This window comes from Nanorana parkeri, unplaced genomic scaffold, assembly GCF_000935625.1.
Source record: "Nanorana parkeri isolate BGI_ZX_2015 unplaced genomic scaffold, ASM93562v1 scaffold254, whole genome shotgun sequence".
Lineage (NCBI taxonomy): Eukaryota > Metazoa > Chordata > Amphibia > Anura > Dicroglossidae > Nanorana > Nanorana parkeri.
In genome coordinates this window covers 1474715-1487896 of record NW_017306522.1, presented here as the reverse complement: position 1 = coordinate 1487896, position 13182 = coordinate 1474715, and the positions used below count along the sequence as shown (strand labels likewise).

The following is a 13182-nucleotide window of genomic DNA, read 5'->3' as shown; positions in this document are numbered from 1 at the left end:
TATCAGTGACACAACAGGCAATATTTGGTAATCTCTCCAAAGAAATGGCAAATACTAGGGATGCACCGTTGCCGGTATTTTGGTACCGAATACGAGTACCGATCATTTTTTTTCTGTAGTCACCGATACCAATTACCGAGTACCGCAAGTCCCATTCCGGAAGCCAGGTGGCGTGTAATGACTCGCCACCTGGCTTCGTGATTAGCCGGGCAGCGTGTAAAGACTTGCCACCCGGCTTCCCGATTAACAAGAAAGTCTGTCCCCTCTCACCTCGGAATGTCCAGCCTGTTACCCCCGGGGCCTCTCCAGCCAGTAGCGGCCTTCCTCCGGTACCCAGCCGGAGCCATCTTGTTGGCCAATCATGGAAGCCATGCATGAAGCCGGCTTCCTGGCCAATCGGAATGCACGGCTTCCTGATTGGCCAGGTTCCCGACCAATCAGGAGGCCGGGCAGCGCGTCATTACACGCTGCCCGGCTTCCTGATTGGCCGGGAAGTCGGCTCCATGCTCTCTCATCACAAGAGATGAGAGAGCATGGAGCCGCATCCCGGCCAATCAGGAAGTCGGGCAGCGCGCCCTTAACGCTGCCCGACTTCCTGATAAAGGAAGTATAGAGCTAGGCATCGGAGCATTTGGACGAGTACTCGCTCAAATACTCTGCATCGGCACCGATATCGATACTAGTATCTGCATTCCTAGGAAATACCCTGCCCTTTATTCCACTGAAGTAGAAAGACAGGTCACCAGCACTCAAAATAATTTAGTCCTTTTTTAATGGACGATTATGTCACAATAATCAACAAAGCCAACGTTTCTGGGCCGCGCAGGGTCCCTTCTTCAAGGCAGAAAGATGTGACCTGCACCCTCACCAACTGAACTTTATTCCACTGAGACGTAAAAGTTTGTACTCCTCAATTTGGTCCCCCTAGACGTGGTCCACTGCATTTTCTCAATAGGGACACAGTAATAAAAACCTGACGGACTCTAAGGTTTCTCCCACTTTATCCAAAACTTGAATAGTATTTTGGATATAGTTCTGCTGCAAGGAAGAGATACATTTCACTATTTGTTCCCTTTAGTGGCTGGTCTATATAATTCTATTGACTACAATATAAAAACCTAGTAAAAATGTGAAAAGCACATCAGAATGTACATTAAAGCCCAACTGACCCTTTAGTTTAAATCCGCTAAATAACTTCCCGCTGCATCAAAGCAAAAGGTATGCAAAGTCTTGCTGTTTGCAAAGTGTGTGTTTATAAAGTAGTCACTGCTCCAAGCTCCCTCTCATGTTTAGTTTACTAACTTGTAATGAGATTGTAGTCTATCACAGGAGTGAGCTCGGAGCAGTGACTACTCTACAACACACACAGGGACCATGAGGAACAAAAGTAGCCCCCCTCCAGAAGGAAGGACAGTGTCAGCGCCAATTCAGAGATGATTGGAAGATCTACAGCCGAGTGATACACAAATAAGATACATTGCTGTTAATAAAGTACTTGAATGTATGTTTAAAAATTAACCCCGGAGCTTAGTGTCACTTTTATAATATGGATCTATGGATGTGTTAACATTCCCTTAATATTAAACGCTCACGCTTTATTGAATAATGTATCCAGATCAAACCAATATACATTTCCCAGCAAAGCATTTCTTTAAATTTCTGCCCAGTTACTTAGTCCTCCAAGTTTCCAAACACCTGGTTCCAGTTCCTTCAGCTCTGCTTACATGGAACAAAGCAGTCTACAGCAGCAGTCCATCTATTAGCTTGGATAAGGAAAGAGGGAAACAGGCAGCAGGGGAGTGGTTTGCCTTGCAGTGTCTGTGTTTGCGTGTTTGTGGAGACAGACAAGCAAGGGTGGCTCCATAGGACCCTGCAAGGGAAAGGAGCCACTCTAATACAGGGGACCAGCTGATTCTGCAAAAAAACGTTTAAACATCAAGGAGCAACGTCCTTTTGTAAGTGATTTAATCAGCATTTGAAACTTGACTTTAAACATCAGGGGTAGTTTATTTTACGTATGGCAAAAATAATATCCAGCTCTACGTTTTTCTGTACTGTAAATACGGAGGATTCAGGAACCTAACATATATGATAAGAAGGCACCACATCCAGCCACTGCCCATGTGAAAGCTTCTTTCAGTATTGGCTCATTTTCTTATCTAATGCTTTCATCGTGCTTTAAATTTGCAGAGGACTTTGGAAAAGCTGAGAGCAAGCAAGATGAAGTAGCAGGGGAACCGCGGAAGACTCCAGACCCCTCAGTCTGCTTAGAACTGGAAGCTCTGGAACGGAGTTCCCTGCATATTCCTTGGCATGTGTTAGAATATTTCTTGGCATCCAAGTGCATGTTTATGTGCTGGCATGTATCGGACTCTGACATCGTACAGCACTCTCCTATACTGTTCCCTCTTTTGTGATGGCCACGTGTACGCGGCGGTATGAAGCTGGTCATTTACAGAAGATTGTACACTGCTAGTCCTCTTCACTGGTGAGGGCAGACATTATGGAAGTTGGACCAGTGCTTGGGAATGGTATTATCTAAGACCCATAGCCTCAGTGAGGCTTTATTCTCTTACATCTTCTCTTGGTGTGTAGTAATAGGTAGAATGTTTTATAAAAAGGAATCTGGAGACAAACTTTTAAAAACTTTTATTATAATTAAAAACCTGGAGTTAAAGTTCCATTAGTTGGAAGGAGGCGGCCACCATCGCTGGGAAGAGGCTGCTTGTGCATTTTTCGATCCCTGTGTGGACCTCCAGCCTATTGGGTTAGCTGGGCTTGTCACTAGCAGCATGCAGGCATTACCCAAACCCCCCCCAAGCCCAAATCCAATGATCTTCACCGTCCAAACGCCTTCTCTGTGAAAGCATTGCTGGATCAGGGCAGAAGGTAAGTAAAAAGAAAAAACAGGTTGGCAGCACTCCGGGGTGGGGGGGGGGGGTTGAATTAACAAGTTAAAAAAAGGACAGCTGTACTTTATATAAGAAGATTATACATGACATTTAACACCAAACAAAAGGATTGGCCCTCAAGGCCATAAATGACAAGTCAGTGTGAGCGCATCCTAAGCACTTTTAAAAAGTATGCTGTGATCTTAAAGCCTTACCTGTAGGCTGGTTGTAGCTTGTAACGTGGTCATGAGATTAGACATCAGGCACCCAACAGGCCAATAGTGACCAGACCTATCGGGTTTGCACTGCGACCTGCCGTCCATGCCTCCATATTGGCCGCTAGATGTGATAGGTGAGCTTACAAGTCAGGGAAGGGGTGCGATGAGGGGGGCTTATGTCCACCACAGGGTCTGGTCATTGATTGCATATTAGGGCTTCCTGGCTTTTGGCTGGTCCTGGAATTAAAGCTAACCTGGTGGAACCTGGATGTGCCGGCTGTGTAATTCCAAGGTTAAGTTATTGGCTATAACAGGAGCGCAGGTTTGCTTTAAAGAGAAAGTTCAAGTAGAACTAATTTTCTTATAAGTAGGGAGTAATTGATGCCAGGCTGAGTGTAAAGTATTGCTGACCTTGAAGGCCTTTTCACATTTAAGCATTGTAGGTAACATAAATCGAGGTGCAGTGCACTGGGGTGTTAACAAAAATGGCACCCAAAGCTTTATTACTGTAGCAGGTAACGCACCTGCACTGCTTTTACCCCGCACGCCTTAGTAATGGTAATGCACTTCGGTAACAACACAAGCTGTTTTAGATTATGGGGTCCTCCAGTGATGACTGTAATCACTGATTCTGCCAGCAGAAGGTGTCAGCCATACTGGCTTCAATAGGGGGAGTCTTCCAAGACACTGATGAGAACAGAAGTAGCTGTGAGGTGAGGCAAATACTTAGAACAGGGGTAGCCAAACTCTGGCCCTCCAGCTGTGGTGATACTACAAATCCCATGAGACATCTGCCTCCGGGAGTCATGTCTGTGAGAATCTTGCCATGCCTCATGGGATTTGTAGTCCCCCCCCCCCCCCCCCCCCTTTCCAAATCAAACCCATTACCCATCATACAGAACACAATGAGGGGAATGGATCAAAATCTGGAGCAGATGTGCATGGCAACCAATCAGCTTCTCTCTTTCGTTTTAAAATCTTAACTGAAGAAAGATGCTGATTGGTTGCCATGCACAGCTGCTCCAGATTTGATACATTTTTAGGTGAACATCCCCCTTTTTTGCAATTGTAATGTTTTTTGTCGGTTTAATACTTTGCTGCACACTATTTTCTCAGCCCCTAATACTGTGCTTGTGGATTGCTAATATATATTTGTTTTCTATTTAAATAATGAAGTTATTTAATATATTGATTTTTGAAAATGCTGTCACTGTAATTTTATTGCTATTTAACATTTTTTTAAATTGTTTTAATAAACTGATTTCCTAGATTTGTTGTGTGTGTTGGTGTTTGAGTTGTGGCTATGATGGGGAACTGAAATGGTTTTAGGCCGTGTTCACACTGTTGCTGCAGCAATGTGCAAAAGCACTTGATTGTGCATTGTGGCACTATATATTCCTTAATGTACCCTTATGCACCTTACCGAGGCAGCTGCGTTACGATGCACCATAACACACTGTGACTTACCACAGTGTGTTACAAAAAAAATAGCACATGCACTTTCTTTGGTGCGTAGTGCTGCCCCTTTAAAATGAATGGGGTTCCCTAATGCAGGGGTAGCCAAACTCCGGCCTCCAGCTGTGGTGGAACTACAAATCCCATGATGCCTCTCTCTCCTGGAGTTGTGGCTGTGAGAATCTTGCAGTGCCTCATGGGATTTGTAGTTCCACCACAGCTGGAAGGCCGGAGTTTGGCTACCCCTCGTCTAATGCAATGCATTGTACACTGCCTAGCCAAAAAAAAAGTTGCTACCTGGATTATAGGCAGTGTTATGATCTGCGGTTGCTTTAGTTGGACATGTCGGTTCAGCAATGTTATGTCCCCCAAAACTGAGGTCAGCTGCCTACCTGAATATACTGAATGACCAGGTTTTTCCATCAATGTATTTTTTCTTCCCTGATGGCACAGTGGGCATATTCCAATATGACAATGCCAGGATTCATCGGGCTCAGGAAGCATGAGACCTCGTTGTCACACATGGATTGGCCACCACAGAGTCCAGACCTTAACCCCATTGAGAATCTTTGGGGTGTGCTGGAGAAGACTTTACGCAGAGGTCCGACTCTCCCATCATCACTACAAGATCTTGGTGAAAAATTAATGCAACTCTGGACAGAAATAAATGTGACATTGTAGAAGCTTATCGAAACAATGCCACGGTGAATGTGTGCCGTAATCAAAGCTAAAGGCGTTCCAATAAAATATTAGAGTGTGACTTTTTTTGTGAGGAATTGTATTTCTTTATTTTATTTTTAGGTTTGTTCCTTTTAACAGTTTAACTTCATCCTTATCTTGATAGACTGTGAGAGATATTAAAGTTAAAGGAGAACTATGGTATTTAAGGCTTTTCCCCATAGTTCTCCTTAGGATAACGGGAGGACACAAACTAGCGTCCTCCCGTCACCCTAGGCTCAGTATACCGCGAGCTGTAGCTCGCGGTATACTGAGACGCCGCAGCTGAAGCGGATCCCGACAATTGTGCCGGGATCCGCCCAGCTGCGTGACTGAACGCTGGCTCTGCCTATCTAGAGGCAGAGCCAGCTGTACCCGCTCCTTCCCCCGTCCGTTCCGCCAGTCAGCGCTGGCGGAGCGGGGAGGGGGGAATTCAGCCCTCCCCCTCTCAGGGCAGAGAGCGTGACAGGATCGAGAGGTGAGCGAACGCCGATGTGTGTTCGCTCACCTCCCGATCTACTGAGCCGACCTGTGACAGTCTCATTGTCACAGGTCGGCTAGAACTATGAGGTGAGTGAAAAGCACTCACCTCATAGTTCTCCTTTTAAGTAGTAGATATTTAATATGGAGAGATGTATAATACATTTTATGTATAGACAGTATTATGTTGTAGTATCTCTAATTTTGAAGAATTGTATACACGTGTTTATTGAAAATAATAAAAATATATTAAACCAAAAAAAAGAGACTGTAGTCAGCAATGAAAATAAACAGTTGATATGATTCCAGTGTACCCGGCCTACCTACTAAGAGCGTCAGTCTTTCATCTAGGCAAAGATTTTAGCGCACTGGGTCACCCTTGTCTGGTAATAATTTAATGATCTGGGAACACTGCTGGTCTATCAAAGTTTGTGACTGCGTTAGAATGTATGACCGGTGACGTGCTCACACATTTTATCGTAATCCCGCCCAACTTTTCGGCGGTGGAATATGTGACCGGCAAAAGATGAAGAATTCTAACTGTTTCAGGGCAGATCGGCATCGCAGATGGTATGTACAGAAGAACCGATCTGCCCTGGAACAGGTGATCGGTCCTGAAATGTCACTTCTATCCGACTGTGGAATGTGAGATGGCACTCACAAAGGCACATTTCAGGACCGATAAGTTGTTCCATGGCAGGGCGTTGGAATTCTTCACCTTTCGCCAGTTACACATTCCACCGCCGAAAATGAGGGGACCTGAGCATGTAAAACCCGGGGACTTATTAATGAGGGACACATGGTGATAGGGCGACCCATATGAATGGGGCAAATGGGGATGAGAAGGGACACAAATGAATGACATGCAGGTTAAGGGGGGGAACGACGACTGATGAATGTGACACAGGAAGAGACAAGCTGATAATTAAAACTTACAGGCTGATGTGAGGACACTTGTGTATATGACATGGGGGTTTGGGAAGGGGGTATAATAGACTTGTGCGTCGTCAAAAAAAATTTGTTCAGTTTTGGAATATCCGTTACTTCGTATTTCGTGTCCGAAACTCAATTTGGATTCGTACGAAATACGAATTTTCGTTAGTTTTGGCACATTTTCGTAACTGTACGAACATTCGTTATGATGAAGTTAAAAAGCAAAAATACCTTTTGTTAATATTGGAGTCGATGTGGTAGTTGTTTTTTTTTTTTTAATCCAAAATACGAATTCAGTTAACGGATTCCGGATCCAAATTTTGGATTTCGGATTAAAAAAAAACTACCATCAACTCCAATATAAATGTACTTTGCTTTTTAACTTCAATATAACGAATGTTTGTAACCGAACGAAAATACGTCAACGGAATTTTGTATTTCCTGCCTGTGTATTTTAATGCAACCCTCAGCAGCAGAAGAGGAAACCTCTGATTGGTCAACCTCATTTACAGGGGTAATATTAGTTCCTGTTTCAAAGAAATTTGAATCCGAAATTCGTTAATGGAGTTTCGTATTTCGGATATAATTCGGAAACTGCAATTCGGATTTTGGATGCTTCCGAATTTACGAATTTCAGGAAAATTTGTACGAATTTTGATTCATAACGAAACGAATCGCACATGTCTAGGGTATAAGGAAACCCCTAGGAATGTGACAGGCAGAGATGAGGGGTACACTAATGACACACAAGGCAAAGGGGAAAACAATGATAGTCAAACAATGGAACCACAATGCATGTGAAGCAAGGGCGGATCTGTGGTGGGGGACGACGTTTGAAACGCGTTGTCCATCTAATTACACGTTTTTAGACTCCCATTCTGTCTTGTTTGGCACTCTCATTGGACTGTATGTGGCCTAATGCTGGAGGGGTCCTGAGGGTGGGCTTTAGTGAGTTTGCCCAAGCCCACAAAATTGTAACCATTGCCACCCACCCCCCCCCTTTCTGGCCCAATCAGATGTGGAAGTGGCGGCGGTATTCCCCATCCCTGTCCCAGCTCATTGCTAATCCTGAGGGGTAATTATCCTGATCAGTCCTGATGATGGCTAAGCTGCTTGCAGGTGAGGACCCTGGTGGATAATGCGCAGCAGATGGCAGCCCTGACAGGCAAGCAGAGCCAGGCTCTAGGCAGAACATTTTATTGTGTCGTGTATAAATTATATAAATATAAACCACTTAAAAGCTCAGCAATGGGGAGCAAAGAAAATAACACATTGAACATATTGGGAGTAGGGTTGCCACCTGTCCAGGATTCACCCGGACAGTTCGGGTTTTGAATGCTGTGTTCGGGTTACATGGCAGCAGAGACCCGGACACAAGATGCCAGGCAGACAGGGACAACCAAAATTAGAATAGGGGCTTCTGGCTCCCCACTGAAAACAGTCTCAACTGTGATGTTTGCATATGAATAGGCGGCAATATTTACATATGAATAAGCCATGACTCATTCTCCCCCAAAAATGTCTGTGCATCACTTCAGTGTTCGGGTTTCGCTTGAAGAAAAGGTAGCAACCCTAATTGGGAGGGAGGAAGGGATTGGAACATTAGACAGTGTTTTTATTGCTGTCTGCACCTTCCTATCTATGTGACTGCAACACACAAATGGAGATGTGTGGGTGTCATAAGAACAGGAAGTGAGGACAGATTTCCCCAATGGAGTCAGACACATATGAAAACCTCACAGAAATGTAAAGAAAATATCTGGTTTAACCAGTGTTGCAATCCATAAACATTTCCAGGGACAAAGCTCTAAATCCTGGCTTGTCTCTGTGTCTCAACAGTCAGAATCTCATATTTCAATCACACGAATCCTCATCTTAACGCTGTTACTACAGGAGCAGCGCGAAGCTGCAGGGCAGATCTCTTTTGTTCGGCTGAGCTTCCGTACATGAAGTAGAGCGCCGCGCATGCGCAGTGCCAGTCTGGGCTCACTGAGGATTGGAGTCGGGGGTACAGCTGTGTTCCGGTGAAGATGTCGGGGGGTCCACCGGTACAGATTAGTATCGAGTCTTCGGCAGAGAAGCAGGTGCAGGAGGTGGGCCTGGATGGCTCAGAGACCTATGTCCAGCCGTTGTCCATGTCCCAGAATCTGGCCCGCCTGGCGCAGCGCATAGACTTCCAGCAGGAGTCCGAGGATGAAAATGACGAGGGAGCCGGACCCCGGGAGACAGAATGGGGGGAGCAGGAAGACGAGGAAGGTGAGGCCTGGCTACATTCTGTGTACACCTCCATAACCTGTATACAGTGTATTCACCACTGTAACCTGAACCCCACCCCCTCCGGTATACCGTCCTCTGTATACATTGTATTCGCCTCTGTACCCCTGCTATACGGTCCTCTGTATACGTTGTATTCGCCTCTGTACACCGGTATACTGTCCCCTGTATATGTTGTATTCGCCTCTGTACCCCGGTATACTGTCCCCTGTTTATGTTGTATTCGCCTCTGTACCCCGGTATACTGTCCTCTGTGGTTCTCTACCCTTAACCTTCCAGCATTCTCTACACTATACACCATATTCACCTGTCGCACTTCTGTGTACACATCTTCTTTGTATCTGCCTCCTATGTGTATCCATAGCTTTATATATGTCACTATATCCCTTCATGCACACAGCCCTGAAATCTATATATTTGTTCTACACATATTGCACATGTGCCCCCCCCCATGCCCATAGTTACATAGTATTTGAGGTTGAATAAAGACATTAGTCCATCGACTCCAACCTATTAGGATCTCATTCTAGGAGTACCTGTACCCCTGTATATTGCGGTCCCTTAAGAATTCCTCTTCTGTCATGTTCTTGTTTCTATTGCAGGTTTGATTAAGTTCCAGCCATCTCTGTGGCCCTGGGACTCGGTGAGGAACCATCTGCGGGGAACATTGACTGAGATGTGCGTCTTGTACGATGTGCTGACCATAGTGAAGGACAAGCGGTACATGCATCTGGACCCGGTCTCCCAGGAACCTCTCACTCCTAAGCAGGTATTACCAGGGACGGGTCTCACAGCAGCTTTGTCACTGTCATTTGTATGTTAGGCCTGTGACGGACCCCGGTACTCAGGATGAGTATATCCGCCGCTGTATTCTTCCTTACTCTGGAGATATTGCAACCCGCTGATCTTTAGCTCCCAGTTTCCCCAGTCACTAGTCGGGACCGAGTGTCGGGTGAAACAAACTCTGATTTATTGAGAAACTGTGCAACCTTTTTATACACAAAGTGATCAGAAACAATTATAATCCCATCACATCCACCCTGCCCTCCCCCGACACTCGGACTACACAACACCGCAGGGGTCCACCTGCTAAAGACCCCCAGACAGCCATAGCAGGAGTCTGACATTGTCCTGAGCTCCTTGGAGTACAAAGGGAGATAACGAGGGCTGGTGCTGACCGTCTCTTTTCATAGACCGGTTACACAGTATAACACTTAAAGTAGTGGTTCTCTACCTGTGTAACCTCAGGACCCACATTTGCCCTCGCTCATTAAGTCGAGACCCAAGTTGCATTGCAATGTTCATGTTGCGGTACTGCGCTTTCCGATGCAATCGATCTGAAGGTGGGAGGTGCATTTGGGTTGCAATTATGGAAATTGGAGTGGATCCTCAACCTGGGGTCCAGTGTGGTGTGCTGGTGCTCAATCCATGTGTGTTGCTTGTAAAGCTCCCGTGCTCGCCCGTAGAGGTGGCGGGAGCCAGAATGTGATGAGCTTTAAGCAATGCACGTATGGATGGAGCTCCCTTGCGGCCATAGCCCCACCTCAAGTTGACACTCGGCACCAGGCATCATATCTTTGAATGTGTGCTCGGCGTGAGAACTGACAGTGCTGCGCTAGGGGGAGGTTGAGGATCCCCTCACCTAGAAAAGTGGAAGGCATGTGGCGACCCACTGGACACGGGGTCGCGACCCACCAGTTGAGAACCAAGGACTTAAAGGATATTTAAACCCTCTGTTTTTTTGCATATATTCTACTACTTGCACTAGCAAGCAGTAGAAATTGCAATTTCCTGACATGGGAATCCCTAAATGCACCTACATTGTGGGTATGAATGAGAGCTTCCAGTATATGTGTAGTAGATTGTAAGTGCCTACTCCAGCTGCAGTTTCAGAAAGTTACGCTGTCATTAAAAATGTCATTGCTTCCTTCCTCCTGGACATGCTAGTTAACTGGCTGATGTGCTGACCCACTAGCAATAATCACTTCTGAGTCCCATAAAGTAGAACTGAACTCAAAAGTGAAGATTTGCTTTGTTATAGGGAATATTTAGAAATGTTAGATGAGAATGAGCTCCACCCTCTAAAAATGACCTTTTATGTGGTATCCTGACAGAGCACCTCCTGGTGTTGGGGAGCCTAGACAATCCTGTACCTTCATCCTCATAGCTGTATATCTGCAGTGTGAGATCTAAGGCACTGCTAGTCTCAGGAGATTTGGTGATGTTATTACTGTACTGCTCACTGTTCTTCTCACTGGCGCCTCTCATATGAGGAAGCAAAACCCTTCCTCTACCATGATGGTGGCCTCCATAAAAGGACAGCATGTAGAACAAGGCATGATGAGTCAGCAAAGGGGGGAAAGGTCAGCTGTAGGAAGACTGCAGACAGTACTATTGAGTAGTCCTTTACCCTCTGTCTGCTTTTTCTTGAACACAGATTCCATAGTTTAGTTCCTCTTTAACCAGTGTGCTGGTCAGCAAAGTCGGAGAAAAGGTAGGATACAGGCAGTCCCCGGGTTACATACAAGATAGGGACTTTAGGTTTGTACTTAAGTTGAATTTGTATGTAAATCGGAACAGGTACATTTTTTAAGTGTAACTCCAGCCAAAAAATTTTTTAGTTTTGGATGGCATATTGGAAGGGTCACTTTTGTTTTGCTGTCTGTTCCTGTTGTTCAGACGATTATTTAAAATGACGCACCAAAAAACGTTTTTTTTCTATTTTTAATTGTATTTTATTTGCTTGCATTTTTTTAATTTTTATTTAAACTTTTTAATTGTCTTTTTTTAACTTTTTTTTTTTTTTTTTTTAAATTTTTTTATTTAATGCTGGGAGCCATACCCAGTCTGCTATTGGATATTTCAAATTGCAATAGCCAATATCAGGCAGGCTATTGCATCTGCCCACTGCCTGCTGTCAATCAGCAGATGAAGGGCCTGAAGGAGAAATTTCTCCATCAGGTCCCCCCATGCTGATTGACAGCAGACAGTGGGCGGGTGCAATAGCCAGCTTGCTATTGGCTATTGCATTTTACAATATCCAATAGCAGACTGGGTATGGCTCTCAGCCTGCAGATGAGGATGAGGCAGGGGGGCAGGGCAGAGGTGCCGCGGTCGGACTGGGGAACGGAGAAGCCGACGGACCAGGGGAAGACGGCAGCGGAGGTACAGGGTTAGCGGAGCAATGCAGTGGTCTGTGTCCCCGCTGCCTCCGCCAACACAGGCAGGGAGAACAGCGGGGATTTGAAGGGACACAGGCTGCTGCAGCCACAGTTCTCCTAAATATACCAGCGGCTGCCGGTACGTTTAGGAGTACTGTGGACCCCGTTTGTAAGTACGGATTGTCCGTAAGTTGGATGTCCGTAACCCGGGGACTGCCTGCATACGTTATCTGCATGTCTGTTCCTGGCCTGTGATGTAAAGCCAATGGGTCAGCATGGCATCCAAAAAGATGGCATTTTGTGAAGGTCAACCACAGCAGCCCTGATGTTTTCCTGACAGGTTCCCTTTAAAGATGTCTGTTGCTGGCAGGTTCTGCCTGGACCCCTCAAGGAGTAAATGAATGAACAAAGGTGATTTGTCTTTTCAGAATCAGCAAAGCCTGTTACTGGTTTCCAAGAGGAAATCCCTCCATGGGGCAGCACAGATCCTCAGTAAAGGAGCCGAGCGCCTGTCAAAGTCTGTAGCCGAGAACCAGGAGAACAAGCGCCAACGGGACTTTAATTCTGAACTGCTGAGGTTACGGCAGCATTGGAAGCTGAGGAAGCTGGGAGATAAAATCCTGGGAGACCTGAGTTACAGGAGCGCAGGTAACGTTCAGAAGAAATGCAGCACCTTCCCCCTATGGCACTGACTGTCAGTGTGGGCAGAGGGATCCTAATGGATTTAGAAGCTCTTCCTAGAGTAAAATATCTCCAGGAGAAAGTTTTCTTGTGTCTTTATAATCAATTTCTTGGAGCCTAAAAAGGGCAGCGAAAACAATGTTATCGGCTTTTAGAAGTGAAGGACAAAACATCTCCCCACCCACCATGTAATGGAGAGGCGGAGGCATTTGTAGTCCAAATCAGGAGAGCTGCCTAGGGTGACAACCCTTCTCCATAGATGCAGTACAGCGAGTGAGTCATGTCATCCTGGGACAGGAAGCGTGTTACTGGTAGGAGGGGGGATCACTAGGGGAAAATAAAGAGGGGGGGGGGGGGGTTTTTGGGAAAAGT

General features: G+C 45.7%; 2 protein-coding genes across 2 annotated transcripts in view; both read left to right on the top strand.

Annotated features, from left to right (window-relative positions):
* Positions 1-2269, top strand: part of CEP295 (centrosomal protein 295) — a 57973-nt gene extending 55704 nt beyond the window's left edge. The window contains exon 29 of the mRNA XM_018556811.1: positions 2191-2269. Coding sequence (XP_018412313.1) covers positions 2191-2229 — 39 coding nt within the window. The 3' untranslated portion in view covers positions 2230-2269. The remainder of the gene's footprint in view (positions 1-2190) is intronic.
* Positions 2270-8679: 6410 nt separating this feature from the next.
* Positions 8680-13182, top strand: part of MED17 (mediator complex subunit 17) — a 25501-nt gene continuing 20998 nt past the window's right edge. Inside the window, exons 1-3 of the mRNA XM_018556812.1 lie at positions 8680-8950; positions 9571-9737; positions 12558-12777. Of these exons, the coding sequence (XP_018412314.1) occupies positions 8725-8950; positions 9571-9737; positions 12558-12777 (613 nt within the window). The 5' untranslated portion in view covers positions 8680-8724. The remainder of the gene's footprint in view (positions 8951-9570; positions 9738-12557; positions 12778-13182) is intronic.